The sequence below is a fragment of the Symphalangus syndactylus genome, chromosome 7 (assembly GCF_028878055.3).
Source record: "Symphalangus syndactylus isolate Jambi chromosome 7, NHGRI_mSymSyn1-v2.1_pri, whole genome shotgun sequence".
NCBI classification, from domain to species: Eukaryota; Metazoa; Chordata; class Mammalia; order Primates; family Hylobatidae; genus Symphalangus; species Symphalangus syndactylus.
Window position 1 is genome coordinate 141,667,426 of NC_072429.2, and position 26,446 is coordinate 141,693,871.

The 26,446-nt window shown below is 58.9% G+C and overlaps 3 protein-coding genes across 5 annotated transcripts; all 3 read right to left on the reverse strand.

The window, feature by feature from the left end:
• Positions 1–3,834: 3,834 nt before the first annotated feature.
• On the reverse strand, positions 3,835–11,922 carry SLURP2 (secreted LY6/PLAUR domain containing 2). 2 transcript variants are annotated; one of them, XM_055287459.2, is made up of 3 exons: positions 9,223–11,922; positions 4,540–4,644; positions 3,835–4,088 (listed from the first exon to the last, which is right to left on the reverse strand). In XM_055287459.2, the coding sequence occupies exons 1-3, from the start codon at positions 9,272–9,274 to the stop codon at positions 3,961–3,963; spliced, it is 285 nt and encodes a 94-aa protein (XP_055143434.1). In that variant the 5' UTR covers positions 9,275–11,922; the 3' UTR covers positions 3,835–3,960. The 2 variants fall into 2 exon arrangements, with proteins under 2 accessions (XP_055143434.1, XP_055143432.1); XM_055287457.2 differs by having other exon boundaries at positions 3,835–4,242.
• An 87-nt stretch (positions 11,923–12,009) lies between these two features.
• Positions 12,010–16,632, reverse strand: LYNX1 (Ly6/neurotoxin 1). Of its 2 annotated transcripts, XM_055287456.2 has the most exons (5): positions 16,455–16,632; positions 16,270–16,323; positions 15,262–15,480; positions 14,949–15,050; positions 12,010–14,719 (listed from the first exon to the last, which is right to left on the reverse strand). In XM_055287456.2, exons 3-5 carry the CDS (start codon positions 15,314–15,316, stop codon positions 14,523–14,525), a joined length of 354 nt encoding a protein of 117 aa, XP_055143431.1. In that variant the 5' UTR covers positions 15,317–15,480; positions 16,270–16,323; positions 16,455–16,632; the 3' UTR covers positions 12,010–14,522. The 2 variants fall into 2 exon arrangements, with proteins under 2 accessions (XP_055143431.1, XP_055143430.1); XM_055287455.2 differs by lacking the exon at positions 16,270–16,323.
• Positions 16,633–24,103: 7,471 nt separating this feature from the next.
• Positions 24,104–25,917, reverse strand: LY6D (lymphocyte antigen 6 family member D). The gene is made up of 3 exons (XM_055284869.1): positions 25,632–25,917; positions 24,773–24,871; positions 24,104–24,658 (listed from the first exon to the last, which is right to left on the reverse strand). Exons 1-3 carry the CDS (start codon positions 25,777–25,779, stop codon positions 24,423–24,425), a joined length of 483 nt encoding a protein of 160 aa, XP_055140844.1. The 5' UTR covers positions 25,780–25,917; the 3' UTR covers positions 24,104–24,422.
• Positions 25,918–26,446: the final 529 nt, after the last annotated feature.

The window sequence follows — 26,446 nt, forward strand, 5'->3', positions numbered from 1 at the left end:
TTATTTACTGTAAACCAAAAATAAAATTCTAAGGCCCTCCACAACCATCTGAATGGACCCTCTTCTTGGCTACAGTATTCCAAAGTGAACCTGAAAAACTGGTTCGGACCATGCCGGGAAAGGGTTGGACAGCCTCATCATCCCTCCTCCCTCCTGGAATGCAGGGAAAGCTGACCAGCATTAACATCAACACAGACCTTCAGTCTGAGGAGAAACATTTACCACCTATTGTCTCCGAAGCCTGCTACCTGGAAGCTTCATCTGATGATAAAACTCTGCTCTCCACACCCCTTATAATCCACACATTCCTTTCCATTGATTCCAGGTCTTTAGATAATCTTAACTCTTTCAACCAATTACCAATCAGAAAATTTTTAATCTACCTAAAACCTGGAATCCCGCCCCCCTACACCCCCCCCCACCCCCCCGCCGCCCCCACCTCGTCCCCTGGAGTTGTCCCGCCTTTCCGGATGGAGCCAATGTACATCTTCCATGTATTTGATTGATGTCTTCAGTCTCCTCCCTAAAGCCAGACTGTGCCCGGCCACCTTGGGCACATGTCCTCAAGGTCTCCTGAGGGCTGTGTCATGGGCTATGGCCCCTTATATTTGGCTCAGAATAAATGTCTTCAAATATTTTACAGAGTTTGACTCTTTTTGTGGACATTATGTATGGAGGGAATCATCGCATGTTACATGCATGGCAAATATTTCCTTGTTTGTCTTGTCCTTCAGTTTGTTTATTTTTTTTTCTTTTCTTTTCTTTTAGATTTTTAGGTAGTATTTATGAATCTCAATCCTGGTTTTGTGTCTTTTCTTTAAAAAAAAATTTTAACAGCTTTATTGAATATACTTCACGTACCAAACAATCCACCCGTTTAAAGTGTGTAATTCAGTGGTTTTTAGTATATTCACAGTTTTAGCACATTTTCATCATCTTGAAAAGAAACCTTGAACGCTTTAGCACTCTTGTTGCTCCATGCCTGCAAGAACGTGAAATGGTTATTTTGTGAGACTGTGAGATGGATATTTTGGTTTCCTGACATACAGCTTTTAAAACCCTTGGAATCTCTGGAGTGGCAAGGGCATCTTTTGTACGCTAACGAAAGGACTGGTGACTGGGGGTCCCCAGGGAGCTTCAGGATGAGGGACAACGGGATTAGAGAGCTGGGACTTCAGCCCCACCCCCAGCCTTCAGGGGAGGGGAGGGGGCTGCAGGTTGGGTTGGTCAGTGGCCAGTAGTTTAATCCATCATGCCTACGTAATGAAGCCTCCGTAAATTTCCCAAAAGGACAGGGTTCAGGGAGCTTCCGATAGCAGAACATGCGCAAGTGTCTGGGGGTGGCACTGGGAGGGCCTGGAAGCTCCGCGCCCCTCCCCGTGCCTGCCCCACGCGTCTCCTCCACCTGCTGTGCATCCGCACCTTCGTCACAGCCTGTGTCATAAATGGGTAAACGCAGCTCAGTGTGTCCCTGAGTTCTGTGAGCTGCTCCAGCAAGTCATCAAACCCGAGGAGGGGGTTGTGGGAACCCTGATTCATGGCAGGTCGGTCAGAAGCACAGGCCACACCTGGGGCTTTCGACTGGCATTGGAAGTGGGGCTCACTGCGTGGGACTGAGCCCTCCACCTGCAGGATCTGACGTGACCTCCACGGGAATGGCGTCGGAATTGAACTGAAGACACCCAGCTGGTGTCCACTGCAGTGTGGCTTGGTTGCTGGTGGAGAGAAATACACACACTTTGGTGACGGGGTGAAGTGCTGTATTGTGTGAGAGCAGGAAAAGTACTCTGGCTTTTCCCTATTTCTTTTTGTTTGTTTATTTGTTTTTTAAGATGGAGTCTCGCTCTGTTGTCCAGGCTGGAGTGCAGTGGCACGATCTTAGCTCACTGCAACCTCCGCCTCCCTGGTTCAAGTGATTCTCGTGCCTCAGCCTCCCAAGTGGCTGGGATTACGGGCATGCACCACCACACCTGGCTAATTTTTGTATTTTTAGTAGAAACAAGGTCTCACCATGTTGCCCAGGCTGGTCTCGAACTCCTGACCTCAGGTGATCCACCCTCCTCGGCTTCCCAAAGTGCCGGGAATACTGGCGTGAGCCACCACGCCCGGCCTTTCCCTATTTCTTAATAATCCCTGCCACCCCCTAGCAACCACTCATCTCCTTTTCCTCCCTATAGAGCTCCCTATGCCGGCCACTTCTGAGAAATAGAATTGGACACTGCTTGGCCTGTTGTGTGTGGCTTCTGTCTCACTTAGCATCGTGTTTTCAAGGCTCCCCCATGTTTTCAAGGCTCCCCTGTGTTTTGGCGTGGGTTGGGGCTTCATTCCTTTATGTGGCTGAATAACATTCCGTGGTGTGGGTCTGTCATCTCTGTCAATCCGTCCATCAGTTGATGGGCATTTGGGTTTTTCCCGCCTTTTGCCTGCTATGAATAATGCCACTGTGAATGTTTGTGCACATGCTTTTGTGTGGACTCGTGTTTACTCTTCTTGGGCCATGCCTGGGGGTGGAATTTGGCCTGGGGGTGGAATTTGGCCCAGGTGGCGGGGCGGGGGTGGAATTGCTGTGTTTACAGCAATTCTGTCCAATCCTTTCAGGAAGGTGTCGTGCTTTTCTATTCTGAATTATCTAGCATTTAAAAACCTCCTCTTTTTACATCGAAACCTCTCATTCAGTTGGCATGCCTTTGGCTATAGCGAGAGAGGTGAGGATCCAGCCTTATCCTGTTCTCTCTGCAGTGCTCCACGGCGGCTGCCAGTGAGCCCTGTCCCTCTCCCGCAGATCTGAGAAGCGCTCCATTGTCACCTCAATTCTTCAGCTTATCTGGATATCTCCAGCGCACCCATTTGTCTTCTTCTGTGCCCGGGGCTACTCTGAAAGTTGTCCTGCATCTGAATGTCCGGCAGCCCTGCCTGAGACAGCCCCTGCTCGTGGAGCAGCTGAACAACTGCATCAGCTTTCTCCTGTGCTGATTCTTCGTGAGAATGTTGCCAAGGTGAGAACAAGAAAGGCCAAGGAAAGGGCCTGGCGGTGTGTTTCGTGGCAGGTGCTAACTCAGTGGGGGGCAGGGATCTGGGTGCTGCAGGTGTTGACTCGCCTCAGCCTCTCCGAGGGGAGTGCCAGGCTTATGTGGGGGTCTCATTCAACCTTGCAGCCCAAAGCTCAGCCATGACGCAATGTGCCTAGTGAGTGATCAACTTCCATAAACATCACTTACCTAGTTTCCATGTCCACCCTAAGATGGGCGGCCACAGCTGCCCATCACCTCAGTCTGATTCATCCCACTCCCAGCATCTCTCCCCAGTGCCCTGCCTTGTGTGCTGGGTACCCAGTGGCCCAGAGGAGCTGGAGGCAGTGTTCCCTGCCAGAACTGGGGGTTTCCTAGAGAGGGGCAGGCCGGGCCACTGGCCCAGGGGCATGTATGAGGGCGAGGGTGAGGATGCTGCCTCACCCCTCTCCCTATTCCAGAAGGCCTGCTGCAGCCGTCTTTGCCAATGGCACCTCCTCCCTTCCTCCACCCTGCACAGCCTCCACGTCTCAGCCGGGATGTCCTTTCTCCGAGGTTTCCCAACTCACACTCTGGGGTGGGGGGATCCTCGTGTGCCCCAGCCCCAACTCCCACTCTGGCTGCTTCAGGAGAAGCAGCTGCTGGGGGCCTGGGCCCCTGTGCCCTTCAGGCCTGACAGTTGGCTGGAAGTGGGAGGGCCTGTTCGTGATAAGGGCAAGTGGGGGTGGGGTAGTAGGGTTTAGCCTGGGGTGAGGGAGCGAGGCACCCCCAAATCTACTCCACTCTACCCCCAAGCCCAGGATGGCAGGACTCCACTCTCACTGGATAGCTTGTGCCACATGATCCAATCACATTTTATTGTGGGGGGGTCGGGACCTGAAGGGGTGGCAGGCAGGACTGGCCCCAGGCTTGGACAGCAGCAGATTTAGGCAAGACTCCACGCAGGACTTCCCTAGGACAAGTGGTGCTGGATGGTGGCTGCAGAGGCCCGAAGATATGGGCTGGCCAGGCTCGAGGGAGGGGCGGCCGTGAGCCCTGGCGCCAGGCTGTGGGGGCCGTGGGGGCTGAGTGTCCGGGGGCCTGGAGGAGGGCGGCCGTCAGTCATGGTTGCAGAGGCTGGTCTGGCAGCAAGCGATGGATACGTAGGGGCCCACGCCCAGGCTGGGAATGTCGGGGCAGCCTACGTGGCACATCTTGGTGACCAGAGGCAAATCCTCGGTGTTGCTGAGGACCCCTGAGTGGGCAGGAGAGAAACCACGGAGGTACCTGAGGATCTGGTTTGCCCAGACCCTGCTGCCCCAGCTGCCACTGAGCTGAGGGTCAGACGCCCCAGGTACATGAAGCATACAGGCACTCCTGGGGGCAGACGTGGCCCTTTGCTCATACCCTTCCCTGGGCATCGCTGGTGGACACTCCCCCCTATGCTTCTGACTTACTGGGTGCCTGGATCAGGCTCTGTCACCCTCTGAGCCCACATCTTCCCGCCTGGGCAAGAAGGGCGTGGCCAGCCCACCGCTGTTCCCCCACTTACGGGTGGCAGTGGTGACGCAGTGGGTGGAGTCCCTCAGGCATCTGGACGCACGGGAGCACCCTCCAAAGCCCATGCACTGGTGACACCATATGGCTTCTGCTGCAGCTGCAGACATGGGGACAGACAGGACACAAACAGACGGGAGGCAGATGTGGGCCACCTTCTGCAGTGACGGCACGCACTCATCTCCACCCAGCAGCCCATGCCCCTTCTCAGCGGCCAGTGTCCCAACCCTGTGATCCAGCCCTCTCAGGAGCTGGGCCCCTGTCCCTCACCTTGGGGTGCCTGGCAGCCCTGCAGCCGGAGCCAGCTGGTTGCATCCTTGCCCAGGAAGGAGCCTTGGGCAAGGGTGGGGCTGGGCAGCCCTGGCTTGCAGTGCGATGTCCCAGGGCAGTGGGGGTGCAGCAGCCTGGGCTATTTGGGGTCCCAGGGTTGGGGGTGTGGGGGAGGTGGAGGGGCTCTGAGACACGCTTTCTGGCCATGCCCACTTTTGCCTCTGGGTACTGAGTGGGACCCGTTAGACCCCCAGGACTGTATTCTGGTGGCTGCGATGATGCGGCCATTCCTGCCTCCACAGGGAGCCCAGGGCAAGGGCGACCAGGATGTGGTGGAACAGGAATTAAAAGAAATTAAAGAATGTGTAGGCCGGGCGCGGTGGCTCACGCCTGTAATCCCAGCACTTTGGGAGGCCGAGGTGGGTGGATCACTTGAGATCAGAAGTTCAAGACCAGCCTGGCCAATATGGTGAAACCCCATCTCTACTAAAAATACAAAAACATTAGCTGGGCATTGTGGCGTGTGCCTGTAATCCCAGCTACTCAGGAGACTGAGACAGGAGAATTGCTTGAACCTGGGAGGCAGAGGTTGCAGTGAGCCGAGATTGCACCACTGCACTCGAGCCTGGGCAACAGAGCAAGACTCCATCTCAAAACAAAAAACAAAAAACAAAAAAAGGCTGTGTAAACAGAAACCCAGTTGTATGTAAGAAAACCCAGTTCCCCCTAAGAAAGAGAAAGAACTGGAGTCCTTTAAAAATTCACTGCCCGTTTCTCTGTGGCCAGTGAGCCTTCTCTCCTCCTTTCCCAGGCGCTGTGGAGACCCTGTTTCTCTAGTTGTGCAGCTGCAAGGTCACAGACAGATAAACTCAAGTCGTAAAACATGTTTTTCCTTCAAAAGTAAGAAATGATGTAAGGCATGTCTCAATTAATTGAATAACTGTCTTTGTTTCTCGCTTCTCTAACATGCTTCCCCCCGGCATGGATCTCCTCCGACCCCATGAAATGCTTAAAAGGTAACTTAGCTCTTTGTTCAGGGCTCAGTCCTTTGGATGTTAACCCGACTGGGCCAGTGCACCTAAATAATAAATATCCTCCTCAACCCCTCGGACTCTCTGATTCCTTAAAATATCCCGCTACAGTGGCGGCACCCAAGCAGCGGCAGGGAGCGGCGAGCTCTGCCTCGCTTTATCCAGGTGGACGGCCTGTGCTCTGGCGACACTGTTCCGCTGGCGCAGTTGTGGGTCTGCCCAGCAGTCCTGCTCTCTGCTTTGGGCACTGCCCCACTCCCGAGGCCCGCTAGCCCTCCTGGGCACCCCCCAAGGGCTTCCCTGCTTGCTCTCTGCCCCTCTTCATCCTTGGCCACCTCTGTCCATTTCTCAGCCTCAAACTCCCTCCCTGCCTGTCCTCACCCCTGGTTCACACACCCAAGACTAGGTAAACAGAGTCCCTAACACCTGCTGGCCCCAGGCCTGCTCTCTCTGCAGAGGAGCCTGCAGGGTGACAAGGCCAATGGTGTGACCATAAGGATGTGAGGGCTGCTCTGTCACAGGCACCAGGTGCAGGCCCTGGCTTCCTCTTGAGCTGTGCCCCAGGCAGCCCAGCCTCAGGACACCGGAGCCCTATCCCATCTCTGCTGGGCTGCCCCCGCCTCATCGTTGCCAAAGGTGGAGAAGGGTTGGAGTCAGCCCCGGTCAGTGCCAGCTCCAAGCCTGGGTTCCTGGCAGCGTGGCTCTGTATGCACCAGCACTGAGCTGACCTCAGACCTCAGTGCGCCCCAGGCCCCTGCCACTGGCCAGAGTCCTCTGGTCACCCCCGGGTCCTGTGGGCGGAATCCTCCATCGAGGCACCACGGAGAAGGTGACACAGATGGGAAGTTCTGGCCAGGGCAGGCCCCTGCCATCAGCTTTGGCCCCTCTATGAGCCCCGGAGAGCAAGCTGAGACCCCACCTTCGAGAAAGAAAGATGGTGACAGCTGCCTCCAAGCCCCTCTCTGCCTTCTCACCAAAGTGGCTTGAAGCTCCCCTTGGCTGTCACATCCAACCAAGTGACAGCCAATAAGCCAGACATGCCTCTACTCAACATTGGCAGCCACAGGCCACAGCTGGCTGGGGTGGGGGGTAGCAGGGAAGATGGACAGGAGGCTGGGGCACCAGAAGGAAGAGGTGAGGATATGGGTGCCCAAGGGTGCCATGGAGAGAACCAGCTCCTGCCTGTCCCCTACACATGCCACCCTCCCAAGGCCTCCCTGGCTTTGAACTTGCTGTTCCTCCTGCCCTCCGGGCAAAACAATTCCTGGTGCAAATGCCACCCCCTCCAGGAAGGCCTCCTTGGTTTCCAGGGCAGAGTGAATGGTTCCAACTCTGACACACCCACCATGAGCTGCAGCATCCTGCCCCAGCTGGCATCAGTGTCCCTGCTCCAAGTGATTGTGCTCAGGGCTCTCTCCTCACCCCCACCCAAGCATGAGGGCCTCTGAGGCTGGGCAGGGTGCTCTACCCATTCCTCAGTGCTCCCTCCCCTGCACTTAATGAGGCCCAGGAGAGGCTTGCAGAAAGAATGAATAAATGAATGAATGAATGAATGAATGAATTCCGGGGGTGGTTGCAGGTTGGGTTATCAAGAAAAATAATAATTCTGTCCCTTATCAGAGGGTTTTTGATTTTCAGCAATGAGATCCTGAGGGAAGCAGATAAAATTTTAGCTCCAAACTGGAAAGGCTGCTCGATGGTGACTGTGAGGACACAGGGACGGTGTTCAGTCTGGCACCTGACACACGGGAGGGAGGGGAGATCAGGGGGCAGAAGAGGAGAGAGGAAGAGAGGGAGGAGGAGAGGAAGGAAGGAAGGGAAGGAAGGAGGAGGAAAAGAGAGGAGGAGGGAGGTGGGGTAGGAGGGGGAGGGGGCAGGAATAATGGAGGGATAAACAGGATGGTGGGATGGGCTCTGTGTGCAGCTGCATGGCTGGGGGCAGGTGTCTCCCACTGGAGACCCCCGTGCTGGCTCTGAAGCAGGCTGGCCCCTTGGGGAGATTGTGCTGTCCATGCATGGCAGAGAGCAGACACCAAGCAATGACAGGGGATGCGGGTGCCCCTGAGAGAGGCTCCCCAGTCCTCCAACCGGAAGAGCGGTGAGGCAGCTTGGGGCTTGTTCCTCAAGGGGCAGGTGAAATTTCAGCAGAAGGAAGGGCTCCAGGACCCCTGGTGCAGGGATGGGCCTCTGGGTCAGAGGGGAGTCCGTGGGCACTGGGCACCCAGGCAGGGGCTCCTGTGATGTGCCACCCCCGGCCTGGATGGCCACCTGACTGCCTGTCCAGTCCTGATGGCTGTAAAGGCTTTCTCCAGGTTAAGTTGAGTCCCCAGGCCCCTGTGTGTCTCGGACCTTCAGCACAGAGCTGGTCTGCCCTGATGACCCCAGGGCAGTCCTCAGGGTCAGCGGCTCAGCCTCTCACAGGCCGGGAGGGCGCCCCTGGGGATGGAGACTGGTGTAAGAGACACCTGAGCCAGCGCCAGGGACTCAACAACGCTCCACCACCTGCTCATTCAGGGCCTGGGAGGCAGGGGCTGCCGAGGTCGTGCAACCCACAGCCAGGGATGCAGAGGCTTGGCCCCTGGGGGGCTGGGCTGCTTGGGCTTGGAGGTGCAGGCGGCCGGCAGATCAAGGGGCCAGCTGGTTTTGTTGAGGCCTCAGGGTGGGGGTGGAGACGCCCTGCCAAGAGAAGACCCTCAGGCTCTGCTGGGGGATGCCAAGGCCAGGTGTGCACGGCTGTGCTGCAGGGGTCATCCCCTTGGAGTCCTCAGGAAGGCCCTGGGCCAAGGGATCTGAAGCTGGGGGGCAGGGCCAGCCGTAGCAGACGTGGGCACTGTGGGGGTTGAGGGTTGGGGGAGGGGGAGGGGGTAAAATCACCCAGGAAAGCAGGGAGCAGAGGAGAGGACCCGGGAGCAGGAACTGGGGATGGGAGAGCAGAGGCACTTGGTTTTCCCAGGCAAGAGGGAGGAGGGAGTCCCGGGAGGGCGGCCGCAGGAGACAAGCCAGCTGGGAGGCCAGGCCCAAGAGGGCTGGAGGGGGGCAAATTCAGAGTGTGTGTGTGCCCGTGCACGAAGGTGCGTGTGTGAGGGGTGTCACACTGAGCTGGAGAGGTCTGGGGGCTGGGCAGAGGAAGAGGGGGGTTTGAGCCAAGGGCTGTGCGCCCTGAGAAGTGTGGGGGCCGGTGTGGGGGCTGGGGCTGAGCTGGATGGGCCTGCAGGATCACAGGAGGCTTTCGGCGGAAAGCTGCACCTCGTAGATGGTAGGGGGACAGGAATGGGTTCTCCCGAGGTGGACAGTCACAGCCCAGGGCTGGAGGAACAGTGGTTGGGCTAGAGTGATAGGGGCCCTGAGCAGGAGGTGGCCCCAGTGCCTGGACTCACCCAGCTGCAGGCTCAGGACGGCAGCCAGCAGGAGCCCAGTGTGGAGCTGCATCTTCTGGCGAGGTCGGGCTGTCGGCGCCTGGCCGGCTGCCTTATACCTGCTGGCACCCCACCCTGGCCCTCGCCCGCTCAGCAGACTCTTCGGGTCTGAGTCACCGGGCAGCCAGGCTCAGCCAAGGAGCCGGGCTGGGGTCCAGGCAGTAGGGGCCGACCTGGCCCCCAAGCTTGCTGGTTAGGCCTCTGAGCGGGCCTGTGTAATCTCATGAGCCACCTCTCCTTGTCCATAAAGTAGGGATAGCCCTGGCTGACAGGATTGAGGATCTCATAAAATGGCCTGGCACCAGGCAAGCAATGGCCACAGGCCACTCTCCCTCAGCGGCTGGGAAGGAAGGCCTGGCACCAGGCAGGTGACGGCCACAGGCTGGTCTCCCTCAGAGGCTGGGAAGTAAGGTCTGGTGGGAAGGAGGGTCTGGTGGGAAGGAAGGTCTCGGGCACCAGCCACCAGCCCACCCCTTACGCCTCCAAATGCACATGAAGCTCAGGGCTGGGTGGAAGCCAGAGGCCTTCACCTGTACTCCCACCCTAGAGTAAGTTCGATGACAAGACCTCCTCCAAATAAGCCAGAGCTTTCCCATCCTCACCCCCCAGGGCTGGGAGAACACAGAGGGATCATGGTTGTGAGCCACCTCTCCGTCATCCGTACCGGGAATCACTGCCATTATCACACTGTGACTAACACCCCAGGATCTGTGCAGAGGAGTAGAGGGGACAGAAAGGCCCTTGGTACTAAAAGGGACCCCAAGGATAAGGTAAGAGCCCAGAAGGGACACCCTGGAGGGCGGGAGCCGTCGGCTGTTCCTCCAAAGGCTGGCCAGGGGCTGGGGCCCCAAAGGGCCTGTCCGTAGCCAGGCAGCCCTGCCAACCCGGGGACCCCTGTGTGTCTCTCGGGCTGCCCACATGTCTTCTGTCCACCCCTGTGTCTAGGGGGCTCCTTATGGCTGGGAGGTGGGCCCAGAAGTGGGGAGATCCTGAGAGAGGGGCTGGCAGATCCAGGCCCTCCTTCCTGGGGCTGTGGAGAAGCTGGGGTGAGGAACCAGGTAGCCAGAGAGGTCAGAGATGGTGGGATGGGGTCCTGGGGGGTTCCCGCCTCCCTGACCCTGCACCCCCAGACTTCCCCAGGGGCTTGTCTGCCCCTCAGGGGGTGCTGGGGGGGTGGCCTCTCTCCCATGGAACTGGGAGCAATTCCCAGCAAGCCCCAGGAGCCTGCCTGTCTCCCTTCCTGTGCCTGGCTCCAAGGACAGGTCAGGCCTGGAGGCAAGAAAACTCCAGGGCCTGGACCGGGTAGGGTAGACAGGAGCGTGGCTGCATGGAGCCTGGAGTGCCAGCCCAGTCAGGCTGGAAAGGGGAAGCCCGAGCTCAGGCCGAGGCAGTGGGGCTGGAGAGAAGCACAGACAATGCGAATCCGTTGGTTTATTCATGGCTCGGTGAGACGACGCTGGATGCTGGTTACGGTAAGGGTTAGGGCATTAGCAGCAGGGGCAAGGCCCTGGGAAGCACCTGGATCCCAGGACAGAAGACAGGAGGGAGAGACGCCATCCATCCAGTGGGCACTTATGCCCACAACCAGCTGAGCCGGAGCAGCATTCCCATTTCACCACCCCTTACTCCTCAAAATGCAAACGAAGCTCAGGGCTGGGCGGAAGCTGGCAGGGCTGTCCACAGGGAGGACCCCCGTGTGTCTCTCGGGCTGCCCAGGTGGCTCTGTCCACCCTTCTGTCTGGGAGGCTCCTTAAGGCTGGGGAGGGCCCAGAGGGAAGGAGATCCTGAGAGGGGCTGGCAGATTCAGGCCCTCCCCGCGAGCTGAGGCTTGAAGAGGAGCGCAGACCCCCCAGAGCAGTGGGACAAAGCACCTGCAGAAAAGCTCGGCATCTCCACCGAAGGCCTCTCTCTCCTTTTGATCTTTTTCAGAGTTTCAGGGTTATGAACCAAATCACCTTCATGGGAGAGGACGAATCAGACGCTACGTAGTGGGGGAGGCAGCAGCCAGCCTGGCTCCCCCACTTCCCCAGGACCTCCACCTGGAGGAAGCCTGCCCAGGGCCGCAGCCCTGCCCCCAAAGACCCCAGGACAGACCAGAGCTCCTGCTGGAGCCGGGTGTCCCATGCCGACCCGGCCATGTCCCCAGGTCCCACCCCAGGGTCACTTCCTGCAGCTCCGACTTCTCTAGTGGCTGACTCCAGTTCCCAGAATGGATAACATGCTAGGGTGCCAGAGCCCGCCCAAGCAGCCACTGCTGAGTCACTCGGGCATGCCCAGGACTCAGGTCCACACAGACAGTGGCAACGGCTAGCCCTGGGCGTCTACCCCCATGAAGGGGACCCTTGGTTCTGCCAGAGAGATCCCCGAAGTGGGAACTGGGCCCCCATGGTGCCCGGTGCCTCTCCCCCTTTCCTCTGCCGCTCTGCCCTGCACCCGGAGGCAGCACTGGAGGCCTTACTCTACCACTGAGGGCTTTTTAACCCTCTGGTTCCACTTTTCTCCTTTTAAGCTTTCCATTTTGTAAACTCACCTCCCCCTTCCCAGGCTTGGGGGTCTAAGGAACCCCAGCTGGTGGGAGAAGCGGCTGCACTGTGGTGCAGGGGGTGGTGAGTGAGCCAGGAGGCACTAGTGTGTGGCAGCTACTTCATCTCCCTGTGCCTCAGTTTCCTCCTCTGTCAAAGGGGCAAGATAATGGCTCCCATTGCAGGGCTGCTATACAGTGCTCAGGGCCACAGTGCAGTGGGGGGACCCACGTCCGTCGCCACCTTGATGCATACAACCCGGACGAGTTTACTGCTGTGATTTCTGCCGGCGCTGCTGTGCCGGTTCCCTGGTGCTGCACAGCCACGCACTCCCCATGAGTGGGCCTGCCCAGCATTAGCCGAGTGCCTTCTGTGTGCTCTACGCCAGGTGCCAAGGGCAGGCCAGCCAGGCAGAACCATGTGTGGGGCTGGGACAGGTCAGGGTGGGGGAAAGGTGGACAGATGGAGGCAGGAGGCAGGTGTGAGAAGCTGCCCACCCCACCCCTCAACACCACGGCACTTCCAGCTCCAGCAGGTCCTTGTTCTCAGCTGCCCCTGAGCCACGGGTGACCAGGTCTCCTCCCTATCACCCCACTGAGACGCGAGACAGGGAGGACCTGATCCTGGGCCCCTCCCAGCCCTGGCTGAGGAAGCCACCCGACCCGACAAGGGGCTTGCGCAAGCCGCGCAGTGACTGCTCCCAGCCTCTCCCAAGGACTCAGGAGCCCAAAGCCGCCTCCCTCCCGGTGAGCATCCCGAGGCATCGCTGGCTGCCACTGACAGGGCCTCATCCCGGCACTGCCCTGAGGCTGGTCCTTGCAGGTGGGGGCCCTTGGGAGCTCTGGGAGGCCCCTGGCAGCCTCCCAGCCACCCCGGGCCGGGCCTGCTCTCCAGGCTCAGTGCTACAGCCACAACCACTGGGGGTAGGGGCGAGGGGAGTCCAGGCCCACCCTGTGTGGGCAGCAACTCCTTCCCAGCTCTGGGCCCAGGACGCCGCCCATCTTCCCTCTGGGGAGTCACGTTCCTCCCACTCCGGGCCCGTTCCCACCCAAGGCCCCTTTGCAGGAGACTGGCACTGCCCTGCTCCAACGGGAACTGGGTGTGCCCTCAGCAAGACTCTGCCCCGCTCCCGTCCTCATGTTCTCAGGAGACTGAGGCTGGGCATTCAGCCCCAGCCCCAGGAGCAGAACGCAGGCCTGCATATAGACTCACTGCAAGGAGACCCCTGGGGTCTAGACTCTCATTCCCTGATCCCCCAGGGGTCCTGCATCAAAGCTCTGGAGATGCAATTTCCAGCAGGGGCTCCCCTGACCAGGGCCACACTTTGAGGCCGGGACAATCCTACCACATGGACTGTCACCATCCTGCCCATGCGGGATGGCTCGAAGGGCTTCCAAGGACACCAGAGCTGGGAGCACTGGTCAGGTGGGGGCCTCAGGTGCGGCGTGACCGCTGGCACCAAAAGGTCTTATGCCCCCCAAGGCCCCATTCGCAGCGGGGGCAGGTGCTCCCTGGGCTACCTGCATGGGGATGGATTGGTGGGTGTTGGGCTGACCCCTGCTTCACAGGCCTGGGGTGGGGTCCCTGGGAGTCCCCATACCCAGCTGGGGCTTCCACCCTGCCCTCCCAGTGGGTGCAGAACCAGGTGGAAGGTGATGGAGGGACCCACTCACTGTGCACATCCCGCTGCGGGGGAGGGGCTGGGTCTCCGCCCTCCCCACCCCGCCCTCCCCACTCCCGCCCCTCGGGGCCATGAGAGGGTGGCATGCTCCATCTTCCCACGCCTACGCCCACGCCAGCCCCAGGCTGCTCCCAACCCCCAGCCTGTGGGCGCATCCCCCAATCCTGCGTCTTTTGCCTTTTGCTCGGCCAGGTCCTGCTGTGGTTGGGGACCAGGCCTCAGGCAGGCCACCTGCCCTGCCCCTTTCCTTCCCTGCCCAGAATAGCGCTGGCCGGGTCAGCGTCCAGGACCCACCAAATATAGCACGGCCCTAGGTCCTGCCAGCCTGAGGCCCGGCGCCCTCCCCGTGACGGGGTGGGAAACGTCAAGGGGTTTGACTGAGAGGACACACACTCCTTGCTGGACCCGGAAAATCTTCTGCGACTTCGGGGGCCCTGGGGCCTGCTGAGGCAGAGCCGCCCCCTCCCCGCAGGGGCCGGCTCCTACACGGGCCTGGCAGCCTTCCTAGCACAGGGGCCGGTGCCAAAGGCCTTCCTCCCACAGCCCTGACCCTGCACCGGCCCTGGCAGCTCCTGGCCTTAGTAGGAAGCGTGACAGCCTTCCTAGGCCTGGAAGAGCCTTTCCTCCTAAGAGTCTCCCCACCACCCTACCTGGGGGCATTCCTCCTCTTCCCCCTGCCCCAGCACACCCGGGGCAGACTGAGGCAGGGGCCTCTCCTAGGGCTTCCCAGAAGGTGGGCTTGGCCACAGCCCCCATCTGCTCAGTGCTCCCTGCCCGACTGGGCCCCTCCCCATAAATAGCCCTGGACAGGCGAGGGGCTGAGCAGCCCACCAAAGCCGGACACTTTTGGGATCCCACACAGCATCGAAAGGTCAAGGCCTCGAAGTGAGGTCGTGTGGTGGTTGGAGGAGGTCAGGTGTTTTCTCGCCCACAGTTCTGACCCTGGGCACGGCCGAGGAGGTCGCAGGGAGGGTGGAGGGTGAGGCAGGGTGAGCTGGGTGCGAGGGTGCAGCAGTGTCTCGAGAGCTTTGTTCTTGAGTGGGTCTGCCTCGGGGGCTTTAGAGCAGACCCCAGAGGGTGGCCAGGAGGATGGCGGCCAGGGCCAGGGTGGCTGGGGTGGCAAGGCCGGCGCCGTTGCAGAGGTCGTACTGGCAGCAGGAGGTGGTGGACGCGTGCTTGGAGTAGCCATCATACACAGTCTCGAAGCAGCGGGGCACGCAGGACTTACTGACCTTCATCCTAGTGGGGGTGTAGTCTGCAGAGGGGCGGGGCGGTGAGACAGCTCCGCTAACAGGGGCAGGGGGCCCAGCTGGCCCCACCCTAGCATCCAAGGCCATCAGGGCAGGGCCCCTCAGCCTGGAGCTCCCAGACAGGATCCGGGGACAGGAGAGCCTCCTTCCTCAGGACCCCCGCATGCTCAGGGGCAGGGCAGAACCTCCCCTTCGTGCTCCCCAGGCAGGGCCACGCAGGGCCCCCAGACTCACAGGTGCGCGTGGTCATGCAGTAGGCAACCATAGCCGGGCAGCGCATGGGGTTGAAGCAGTTGTCTCCGTTGTAGGCACACACGTGGCAGTCCAAGGCCTGGGCTGGGGTTGGCAGATGGGCGGGAAGGGAATGGGGGTCACAGAACACGAGAGGCCCCTCCTCCAGCCCATCAGGCCCCCAGCCCGTCACCTTCCCCAGGGCAGGGGGCTAGAAGGAGGGGTGGTCGCTGGGAATTCTGGCCTCCTTCCCTACTTTCAGCCCACCTGCCCTCAAAGTGGGTCTGCCCATCCCTCTGTCCTTTGTCCATCTTACCCAGAGGTAAGCCCATGAGGACCACCAGGATCAGGGTGAGCAGGGGCGTCGTCATGGCTGCAGGCAGGAGGGCAGCGTGGGAGTAGGAAGGTGAACAGCAGCTAGCCCTGGATCCAACTCAGGGGTGGCGCACAGAGGATCCAACTCAGGGTGGTGCGCAGAGGACGTGGGGCCGGCCCTGCCTCCCGGAGCTCCTGGTCTACTGGGACTGCTGCAGCCCTGCACAGCAGGTGGCAAAGACAGGTGGTCAGTACTGGGCCTGAAGGACTCATGGGGGCCTGGCAGGGATGATGGTGGGCAGAGGAGCCACCTAACTCAGTGGGTGTCAGGGAAGGTTTCCTGGAGGAGGAGACACTTGGGATGGGACAAGAAGGGAGAAGAGATCAGGACATTTCAATCAGAGACCAGCACCTGCAAAAGCTCAAAACAGCCTGTAGCGCTGGATGGAGGAGAGATGGGGGGAGGATGGGGGCAGTGCTAGAGAAGGAGTAGGGGTGGGCAGAGGGGCCTTAAATACCAGGCCTAAACAAGGATTTTGCCCAGGGGATGGTTGGTGCAGAGGTCCTATGGGAGGTGGTCTGCAGCCCATCCCAAGCTGGGCCCTGGGGGCTGGATGGCTGGCCATGGCAGGACTGGGCCCAAGGGCTGGGTCTCTTCTCGCTGTTCCCCTCCCCTCTGCTCCTGGGGTGTCCCTACTTGGGGTTCCTTCTTCCAGAAGACCTCCAGAGCCCTGGTTAGGATTGTCTGAGTCCTCGGCCACTGCAGAAGCTCCCCAGCAGGGATGAGCTGTGCCCAGCTTGGGGGGAATGCATTCTGAGCCCCTCCCAGGAGGGCACTTGGGCCAGACAAGAAGCAGCATTTCCCAGGCTGGGTCTGGTGTTCGGAACGGGAATGCCCTCTCTGGAAAGAGGTTTACAGCAGGGAGGTGGAGATTGGATTACGGCTCTCCTACCCCCGCGGGGATACTCGGCCCTCGGTCTCCGTCCTGGAGGACTAAATTAAACTTACGCCTTCCCGAGAACAACGAATCCGTCTCTCAGGACACATTTGCCCAGGCCAACCCTAGGATGCCAAAGGCCAGGCCCGCGGCTGCGAGCTTCCCGCCCCCTCTCGGAGAGCCCCGCCCCAAACACTGCGGTCCCAGGTCGAGGGGAGGGCTCTCGGCGCGAGCGGGACTATCAGGGTGACCTCACCTGTGACCTTCACCACCGTGAGGTACCGCCGCGCCTGGGAGTCGCCCGCGGCCGCTCGCCGGTAAGTGCCTGCCTGGGTCTAATCGTAGGCGTGTCCGTGTGTCCCGCAGCACCCGTGCCGCATCGCCTGATGCTCACCGCAGGCCCAGCCCAGTCCCGCCCCCGGAACAGCCCGCCCAGCGCGAGCTCACCGCAGGCCCCGCCCCGGGCCTGCCCCGGCCCCGCCTCCTGAGCAACACGCTGAGCCGAGCTCACCGCAGGCCCCGCCCCGGACCCGCCCCTGCCCCGCCTCCTGGGCTACTCACCAAGCCGAGCTCACCGCAGGCCCCGCCCTGGGCCTGCCCCGGCCCCGCCTCCTGAGCAACACGCCGAGCCGAGCTCACCGCAGGCCCCGCCCCGGACCCGTCCCCGGACCGCCGGCTCGCCGGGCAAGCGCTGGGACCCGGAGGCCGGTCCAGGCATCTGAATCTCCAACACAGAGGCAGCCACGCAGTGACTCCCTGGCGACCCTCAGACCCACGTGTTCCGCCCGGACACTCCGCAGGCTATCTTCACCGCGTCCCGCGGCAGCGCAGCCTTCCCTGCAGCCGCCTCCGCCCACTCGCCCGCGCCGCTTCGCTTGTCTGCCGGCACCAGCCTTGCGGCCCCAGCTCCGCGCTCCACCAGCCCAGGCCCAGTAGCTCCGGAACTGGCGCCCTTTGGCGCGCCCGCCTCGCTGCCCGTGGCCTCCGCCTGCCCTCCCCTGCGCTCAGCCCCCGCTTCCGGTCCCTGTAGCAAAGCTGGAAGGCAGGCCTGCAAGGCAGCCCCTTGCTCCGTGGTCCCTCTCACCATCATAATGTTAATATTAAATAATTGTCTTTCCATAACTTTGAATACTTATATTATTGGTTCTGTTTTTGGCAAAATGTAATAAAATTTCATGGGTCCGAAAGTTTTCATTTTTTCCAATGTGAGAAAGAAAAATAAAACCTTTTCTTCTACCCTAAAGCTCATTTTTTTTTCTTTAAAACATTTTTGTGGGCCTGAGGTACAGAATACACCATGCCTGCTGGGCAAGCGGGCTCTGGTTCCAGGAAATCCTTCGGTCCCCAACAAACTAGGCCAGTTGGTTGTTCTGTTTGCCAGGTAATGAGCACCCTCCTGTGCCAGGTCCTAGTTGGGGAGAGGGCAAAGAATAAAACCAGCAGACGTTCCAGAATATTCCCACCCCATGGAGCTCACACTCTGGTGGGATAAAAGGCGTGAAAAGAACGCATAGGTCAGAACCAGAGTGTGTCGCGGGCTTCAGCCTCAGACCACGATGAATTAATACACGTGAAACTTTCCTTGCCCGCCTCCAGCCGCTCGCCTCCTGCTGTGTGGCGTGGTTCCTAACCGGTCTGTGACCCAGGGGTTGGGGACCTTTGTGTTAAAGGAAGTTCTTCAGGCAGAAATACGGATCTATACAAAGGAATAAATGACACCAGAAATAGGACATAGAAGGTAATTTTTTTCTTATTTTTGAATCAAGTTAAAAGATAGTTGATTACCTAAAGCAAAAATAATAGCAATGTATTAAGGAATTTATAGCAAATGTAGAAGTAAATTGTAGATAATAGTAGTACAGGCTGGGCACCGCAGCTCACGCCTGTAATCCCAGCACTTTTTGGAGGCTGAGGCTAGTGGATCACTTGAGCCCAGGAGTTCAAGACCAGGCTTGGCTGGGCAACGTAGAGAGACCTCGTCTCTAAAAAAAAAAAAAAAATACAAAAAATTAGCTGGGCGTGGTGGTGCACACCTGTGGTTGCACCCAGGAGGCTGAGGTGGGAGAATCATTTGAACCCAGGAGGTGGAGGTTGCAGTGAGCTGTGATCACACTACTGCCCTGAAGCCTGGGTGATAGAGCAAGACCCTGTGTCAAATAAATTTAAAAAAAAGTAATACAAATAGACCAGGAGAGGGACAATGGAAGTTCGCTGTTGTAGATTTATTCCCCTCTATGTGAAGTGGCCTACTATTTCTTGGAGGTAGACTAGTAAGTCAAAGGTGTATGCTAAGACACTAAAGTGTCGCTAGAAAAAGACAAAGAAAAAAGCAAAGGTCAAAGCGCTGTAGTTAATACATCAATAAAGGTGATGATACAGAATTATTTATAAAAGCACATGTTAGACTGCAGAAGAGGAGAAAGGAAAAAGCAATGAGACAAATAGAAAACAAATAGCAAGATGACATATATTTAAACCCAGCCACAGCGATAATGACACTATGTCATCTAAACACTTCAATTAGGCTGAGCACGGTGGCTCGCACCTGTAATCCTAACCCGTAATCCCAACACTTTGAAAGGCTGAGGCAGGTGCATCACTTGAAGTCAGGAGTTCCAGACCAGCCTGGCCAACATGGTGAAACTCCCTCTCTACTAAAAATTACAAAAATTAGCTGGACATGGTGGTGGGTGCCTGTAATCCCAGCTACTTGGGAGGCTGAAGCAGGAGAATTGCTTGAACCTGGGAGGCAGATGTTGCAGTGAGCTGAGATGGTGCCACTGCACTCCAGCCTGGGTGACAGAGTGAGCTAGACTCTGCCTCAAAAACAAAAACATCTCAATTAAAAACAGAGGTTGTCGGATTGGATAAAAATAGAAACAGCTAAGCATACGCTGTCAGCGAGAAACTCACCAGACATATAAAAACATAAATAAGATAAAAGTAAAAAGATGGAGAGAGATATACTATGCTAACACCAATTAAAAGAACGCAGGCATGACTACATCAATATCAAAGTAGGTTTAAAGCAAAGACTATAATCAGAAATAAAGAGGGGCATTACTGGCCAGGTGTAGTGGCTCTCACCTGCAATCCCAGCACTTTGGGAGGCTGAGGTGGGAGGATTGTTTGAGGCCAGGAGTTTGAGACCAGCGAGGGCAAAACAGTAAAACACTATCTCTACTAGAAAGAGAGACAAAAAATTTAAAAAGAGGGACATTACCAAATGATAAATTGATCAGTTCATGAAGAGGACTTAGCAATTCTAAATATGTATGCACCTAACAATTAAGCTTCAAAATACACAAAGCAAAACAAACAACATCTGATAGAACGGAAGGGAGAAAAAGAAAATCCACAATAAGAGAGATTTCAACATTTCTCTTTCAAGAACTGATAAAAATAGACAAAAAATCTGTAAGGATGAAGACATGGATCACATTACCGGTTAACATGACCAACTTGATGTTTATAGGACACTCCACCTCACAGAGGGGGTACACACCTTTGTTTACCAATAATGTCCTCTAAGGCAGACTGTATTCTGGGCCATAGAACAGATCTCAGTAGATTTATACGGATTAAAATCATGCAAATTATTTGCTTGGACCACAACGGAGCTAAATTAGAAATCAATAACAGAAATATATCTACAAGATCATCAAATATTTAGAAACTGGGCAATAACATATTTCTAAACAACTTATAGGTCAAAGGAGAAACCAAAAAGGAAATCAGAAAATATTTCCAGCTGAATGAAAATGCAAACACAATTCATCAAAGTCAAAGGATGCAGCTGAAGTGGGCCCTGGAGGGAAATTTTGCACTAACGCTTCTTTTAGAAAAAAAAAAAGAACTAAAACTTCTTTTGGAAGAGAAGGAAGTTCTCCAAAAAACACCACCTAAACTTTCACCCTCAGAAACTAGAACAAAAAGAGCAAATCAAACCCAAGGTAAACAAAATGAAGAAAATAGCAAAAATAAAAGCAAAAAAAAAAAAAAAAAAGTGAGGTAGACAAAGAAGACAGAGAAAAATCAGTGAGAGCGATGTTTGAGAATGCCCCTCCAGGAGCAGGACCTCAGCAACCCTCCCCAGTCCAGCTTGTCCACGGCAGGACCAGAGAGAGGGCCTCTTGCAAACCAAAGCTAGCTGCTCCTGAGTTGAGGGCTGGCCAGTGGAGTGGGCAGCTGGGGCTGCCCCTCGAGCTCTCTGGGGGATCTGGCTGTTGAGACTGGGCATTAAGGGAGGCTTTTAGGCCCCCATGATCTGACCGAATAATGCTCCTTCCTTTCTCCCATCTGGCCCTTCAGCCAGGACACTGTCAGGCGTCATCAGCGCCACATGGGCCTGCAACCTTGTAGGTGTGGACAGTGCAGCTGGCCAGAGGGGGCCGGGTGGGAGCTCAGGCCCAACTGGACGGCGAGGAGAGCAGAAGTTCAGAGCAGGTGGAGGGAGGATCCCTTTTCAGAGGACCTCGTCAGTTGCTTTTGCACCATCTCCCTGAGAGCTGCCCTCTGTCTGGACATTGTGCTTTGACTGCTTTTAGCATTTCCATTTTTAAGGCATAGAGAAAATTGCATCCTGGTGATGGGCCAGGAGAGTCAGCCATGCCCCCCATGACAGGGTCAGTGCCCCACCCCGGGTGCTGCTGGCCGAACCTCAGTGGCTGTGCCTTGGGGCCCCACCCCTCAATCCTATGCCTAAGACATCTCCCTGCAAGTTCTAAGCTTGGGCTCTGGCAGAGGGAGCTCCTCCTTCAGGGGCACTAGGGACATGGGGGCAGAGCTGTCGGCCCCCTCTGGTCAGCTGCGCTGTCCACACCTACAAGGTTGCATTCCCTGTGTGGGGCTGATGATGCCTGACGGGGTCCTGGCTGGGGCTGAGGCTGGGGTCAGGTTGTGTCCAGGACAGTTGAGGAGCTGTCCAGCAGGGTCACAGAGAAGCAGCCTGGAGGCTGGGAGACTGAGCCAGGGACCCGTGGAGGCACAGGGCAGGGGGCAGTGATGGGCTACAGCTGTGACTGTCCTTGGGCTTGGTCTGGAGTCCTGCCAGCTCCCAGGCCCCAGTGCAGCCACGTGAGCAGCCTAGCCATCTCTGGATCCTGCAGGTTCACTTCCACTTCTGGGCCTTTGCCCAGGGCCCACACGCAGCCTCACCCATGCTGCCTCCGGTGTCCCTGTACCTGCCGCTGCTTTGCAGTCTCCCCTGACCCACCAGCAGAACTCCCTCCTCCTTCCTTCCTGGAGTTTGGTGGCCACAGCCCCCGTTTCCTGACTTTCAAGGGTGGGAGTGGTGGGGGAGGTGGCATTCCCGCCTGCCTCCAGGCTGCACTGGGCACAGAGCACTCCCGTTCCCTGGGCCCTGGATGAGGATTCCTGCAGCCAGCCTGCCCTGAAGTGGCAGGAGTCGCTTTCCCTTGCCTTGCCTTAGTTTCCCCACACGGAAGTGGGGATGGGTGGGTCTGCGGCCTGGGCACTCCTACCCCTCTGCTCTCTGCCCGACTCCCATGCCCAGGTGCCTTCTCACACCCTGCCCTGGACGCTTGGCAGGCCTGAGGCCACCTGTCCAAAGTGGAGCTGAAAAGGGCACAGATGAGGCCATGAGCGGCACTGGCCTGGGCGAGGGCGGATTCTCCCTGTGCAGGAGCCCCAGCGCCCGGCTCTCCAGTGGCCACCAGGGGGCGCTTGTACTCAGGCCTCCAGGAGTGCTTGCAGGCCCCTCCTGCATGCCAGCACTCAGGGGAGAAGGGGCCCCCTCACCCTTTCACCCTGGGTCATGTCCCTGAGACTGGGGTTCAAGAGCCTCCAGAGAGGCCGGCTTGGAACACTCCAGGCCCAACCCCAGCCTCGGAGCCAAGTGGGCACTGACTACCCACAGCCACCGCCCAGGACAAGTCCAACCGCCTGGGCCCACCTCCATCCATGGGAACCCAGCAGCCCCTTGAACAGACCTCACCAGGGTGAAGCTGGACTGGAGGGGGCGGGGAGCGTGACTCAGGGAGTATGAGCCAGGTGAGGTCGCCCAGAGGCAGGAAGGGTTCCGCACCCACTGCGTGGCTTCTGGCTGTATTTCGGGGATGAGGTTGTGACGTGGAGTGAGATGAGGCCCTCGGCAGATGCCCCAGCAAGGAGCCCTTCCCCTTCTGGAGAGGGCCAGAGGCTCCCGCAGGCTGACCCCACGTCCCCGGCATGGGAAGTCTCAGGCCTCACCCGGGTCAGAGCAGAGCTCTGCCTTCCCCCAGGGCAGCTCCCTCGCAGGCCTGGCCTGGAAAACTCACGGTGGCCGAGCCCCCTCCGACCCCAGCCAGCAGACGGTGGCATGGGTGGCAGCTGGTGAGGAGTCAGTGGTGCTCTCTGGCCCTGGGTCCAGGCACTCAGCTCTTTGTCCCACTCACCATGAGACCAGCACCATCACCACCCCCAGTTTCAGCCGAGGGCAGGAGCACTAGATGGGGTCTGGGGCCCCAGGAGCACACGAGGGGAATGCCTGCAGCCTTGCAGTGGCTGGGAGGAGGGCTGAGGGTTTGCAGGAGGCCAGGGCCACCATTTACAGTCACAGGCAGCATATGGGATGCTGGCTGCACCAGGTGGGTGCCCACTGGAAGAAAACAGAGGCTCCCAGAGGTGGAGGGCTTTGCCTAAGTTCTCTCAGTCAGGGCAAGGAGTGACCCATCTTGGCTACCCTGGGGAGATGGGGCTTGGGTGTGGAGAAAGGGGATCCCAAGGTGGAGACAGTGAAGCTCACCCAGACCCAGTCCTGGGTCGCAGTGCCTTGACTGGGCAGGCAGCCCTCCAGGATGGGGTTGCACAGTGGCCCTGGGTCCCAGGGGAGGTAGGATGGACAGGTGTTAAGAGCAGGCCTCCCCAAATCACGCTTCACCTCCAGTAACCATCCAGCACCCCACTTGCCCCCAGGCCCTCAGCTGGAACTGGGGGTGGTGATGATGCTGGTCTCATGGTGCGTGGGACAAAGAGCTGAGTGCCTGGACCCAGGGCCAGGGAACACCACTGACCCCTCACCAGCTGCCACCCATGCTACGCCACCATCTGCTGGCTGCGGCTGGAGGGGGCTCTGCCACCATGGAATTTCCAGGCCAGGTCTGTGAGGGAGCTGCCCTGGGGGAAGGCAGAGCTCTGCTCTGACCCGGGTGAGGCCTGAGACTTCCCATGCCGGGGACGTGGGGTCAGCCTGCGGGAGCCTCTGGCCCTCTCCAGAAGGGGAAGGGCTCCTTGCTGGGGCATCTGCCGAGGGCCTCATCTCACTCCACGTCACAACCTCATCCCCGAAATACAGCCAGAAGCCACGCAATGGGCGCGGAACCCTCACTGCCTCTGGGCGACCTCACCTGGCTCATATTCCCTGCGTCATACTCCCCGCCCAGTCTAGCTTCACCCTGGTGAGGTCTGGCCAAGGGGCTGCTGGGTTCCCATGGATGGGGTCCATGGGACATTTCCTGGGCGGTAGCTGGACTTTCTCTGGGCAGCTGGACTTGCCTTGGCGATGGCTATGGGTAGTCAGTGCCTACTTGGCTCCAAAGCTGGGGTTGGGCCTGGGGTGTCCCAAGCCAGCCTCTCTGGAGGGTCCTGAACCCCGGTCTTAGGGACATGACCCGGGGTGAAAGGGTAAGGGGTTCCTTCTCCCTAGGTGCTGTGTGTGGGAGGGGCCTGCGAGCCCTCTGCCCTGTAGTCCTACTCAGGCCTCACCCCAGGAGCACCCTCCACCTCTGGGGCAGTGGGGAGGCATCTGAGCAGCCTGCCCCTCCCAAGGTGGGGACGGACGGTGCCACTTCAGGCATCGCCCCACGACTAGCCCCAGGGGACATGGGCTGGAGGCTCAGGGTACCTGTGTGGCCTGATGCCCGCTCCTCAACTCCTCCGTCCCAGAATAGCACAGACACAACCACACTGGTTTAAATCATTTATCTCCATGTAGAGATTTGAGTACAAAAATAAATGGCAACAAAACAGAAGGAGTGTGAAATCCGGGGATCCACAGGGCTTCTGTGCTCCACCCGCCATGCAGCTGGGGGCTGCATCCTCTGTGGGGTCTGTGGGGCCTGCTCGAAGTCATCAGCATTCCATGCCCACCTGGACCTGGTCCCAGACTTTCGGGGAAGCCCTCAGCCTGGGGTTCCTGGCACCCCCGTTGCAGCTGGGGAAGAGAGGTGTGGAATCCCCAGAGAAAGGGAAGGAAAGGCATGAGGGACCTTCCCTGGGGGGAAGGTCACAGGCTGGGGGCTAAGACGACGGCCAGGAGGCCCAGGGCCAGCCCCAGGCTGAGGGCACTGTGGGCGAGGGCGGTGCGGGTGGGCGCAGCGTTGTGCAGCTTCTCGTTGCACAGGTCCTCCTGGCAGCACTGGATGGAGCCGGTGCCGCTGCTGACCTGGCCTTGCAGGGTGTAGCTGGGTGTGCACGACTCCGCACAGTCCTTCTTCACCAGATTCCCCCTCAGAGGCTCCACTGGGCACAGGTGAGTGTGGTCAGGCCCGGCAGCCACCTCTGCCCCTCACCTCCCCCCAACCTCCCAGCCGGCACCCACAACAGCCAGGGATGTCCTGGACAGATGCTACTCACCTGTGTTCAGGGTCTTGCAGAAGTGAGAGCTGGCCGGGCAGACCTCAGGCTGCTTGCAGTTGCTGGAGCTGGTGCACACGTGGCAGCGCAGGGCAAGGGCTGGCGGGGAGGGAGTCGGGCTCAGCAGGCCCAACAGAGGCCTCCTGGTGACTCAGCAGGGCCTGCTCCCCCACTTGCAGAGACCCCTCCTGGACAGACGCCCTGCTGCCCTTGCCCTAGGCCCCCAACCCCGGGCCCTGGGTCCTGGCAGGGCTCGTACCCTGAATGCAGCCTCAGAGGACATGTGCTCCAGCCTGGGCCAGCTTGGAAGAGGTGTCCTGCCCTGCCCCTGTCTAGGGTGTGTTGCAGGCCTTTCCTCCAAGTCCTCAGGGAGCTCTGCGACTGCCAAGAGGACACTGGCTGTTGTCCCCACCCCAGGGGCTATTCCTGGAGGAGATGGCTGTGTTTCTGAGGGCCTGACTGAGCTAAGGCCCCAGGGGCGGCCAGCTTGGCAGGAAGGGCTTGGTGGCCTTTGGGCTGTCCTGGGCTGTGCTGGGGGAGACCTGGGGACTGGGAGGGGCTGGTGGCAGGGACTAGATGGCCGCCCTCCCAGTGAGAAGCATCTCAAGACAACCCCCTGCTCCACTCTCTCAGGGTCTGTGACTCCAGGAGTCAGTTCTAAGATGCTCAGATTCTGAAACATTGTAAATCTGACACTCGTTAAGATTCGGGCTCCACGTTGTTTTAAATTTGAAGAGTCTGGCACCCACAGTGTCGGGGTTCTCTGTGCCTGGAGGTCGTCAGCTCCAGGCTCCTAGTATTCGGTGACCGCACAGGCCATAGCCGCCCACCCCCCCGTCCCCTTGGCCCAGCCCCTCACCTGGCCCCCTAGCCACGGCCAGGGTTGCAAGGAGCAGCAGGACTGTCCTCATCTCTGATGTCGTCCCGGAGCAGTGGGGGCCCCTGCACTGCTGAGGCCTTATAGGCACGGGCTGGGCGGGGGTGGGCCGTCCGCCAGCCAGCGGCATTCCGCAGGGCTCTGTGCAAGTGTCAGCCCAGGACGGGCACCCGCCCCACCCTGCCTGGCCCACGCCCACCAGCCTGGCTGTCGCTGCGCGCTGCACCTGCTGCCCACCCCCACGCAGAGGTCTGCCCTCCGCAACAGGGCCCAGTGGCTTCCCGGCCCTGCTGTTCCTGCTGCTGCGCCTCCATCTCTCCCACTTTCACTTCTCTGTCTCTGTGGGTCTTGTTCTCTCGCTGCCGTCTGTTCCTGGGTCACTTTGTCTCTGACCTGCCACTTGCTACTCCCTGCCCCCCACCCCCCACCATCCATCACTATCCTGTGTCCTTGTCCCTGCATTCCCTCCATAGTTCCCTCAATAGAGTTGTAGGAAGAGCAGGTGCTGGTCCTACCCTCCTTGCTCTGGGCTCAGGGTTGCTGTCCGGGATGCGGAAGGTCCTTGAGCTGTGAGGGCTCGGGGCAGCTGTGGGCTGATGGGGTGTGTGAGGCAGAGGCAGAGGCAGAGGCCACTCCGAGGCAGGAAGGGCAGCTGGGGCAGCAGAGAGGTGAGCACTGGACAGAGTGAGGACTGTGAGGACCTGGCCCTCTAAGTTACCTGGGGAGCCCTGTGGGTGGAAGGCCCGGGCTGTGGAGGCAGCAACTGCCCCCTGCGTTGTGCAGGCAGAGACTGAGCC

Excerpts from the sequence above, each read along its gene's own strand:
- SLURP2 (XM_055287457.2), bottom strand. The coding sequence starts at position 9,274 with ATGCAGCTCCACACTGGGCTCCTGCTGGCTGCCGTCCTGAGCCTGCAG. Across the intron at positions 4,645-9,222 it reads CGTCCTGAGCCTGCAGCTGG|CTGCAGCAGAAGCCATATGG; the intron begins GTGAGTCCAGGC and ends CCATGTCTGCAG. Across the intron at positions 4,243-4,539 it reads CTGCGTCACCACTGCCACCC|GGGTCCTCAGCAACACCGAG; the intron begins GTAAGTGGGGGA and ends CTGCCCACTCAG.
- LYNX1 (XM_055287455.2), bottom strand. The coding sequence starts at position 15,316 with ATGACGACGCCCCTGCTCACCCTGATCCTGGTGGTCCTCATGGGCTTA. Across the intron at positions 15,051-15,261 it reads CCTCATGGGCTTACCTCTGG|CCCAGGCCTTGGACTGCCAC; the intron begins GTAAGATGGACA and ends TGCCAACCCCAG. Across the intron at positions 14,720-14,948 it reads CTGCATGACCACGCGCACCT|ACTACACCCCCACTAGGATG; the intron begins GTGAGTCTGGGG and ends GCCCCTCTGCAG.
- LY6D (XM_055284869.1), bottom strand. The coding sequence starts at position 25,779 with ATGCCGCTGGCTGGCGGACGGCCCACCCCCGCCCAGCCCGTGCCTATA. Across the intron at positions 24,872-25,631 it reads GGCCGTGGCTAGGGGGCCAG|CCCTTGCCCTGCGCTGCCAC; the intron begins GTGAGGGGCTGG and ends CCTCCCCGCCAG. Across the intron at positions 24,659-24,772 it reads CTGCAAGACCCTGAACACAG|TGGAGCCTCTGAGGGGGAAT; the intron begins GTGAGTAGCATC and ends ACCTGTGCCCAG.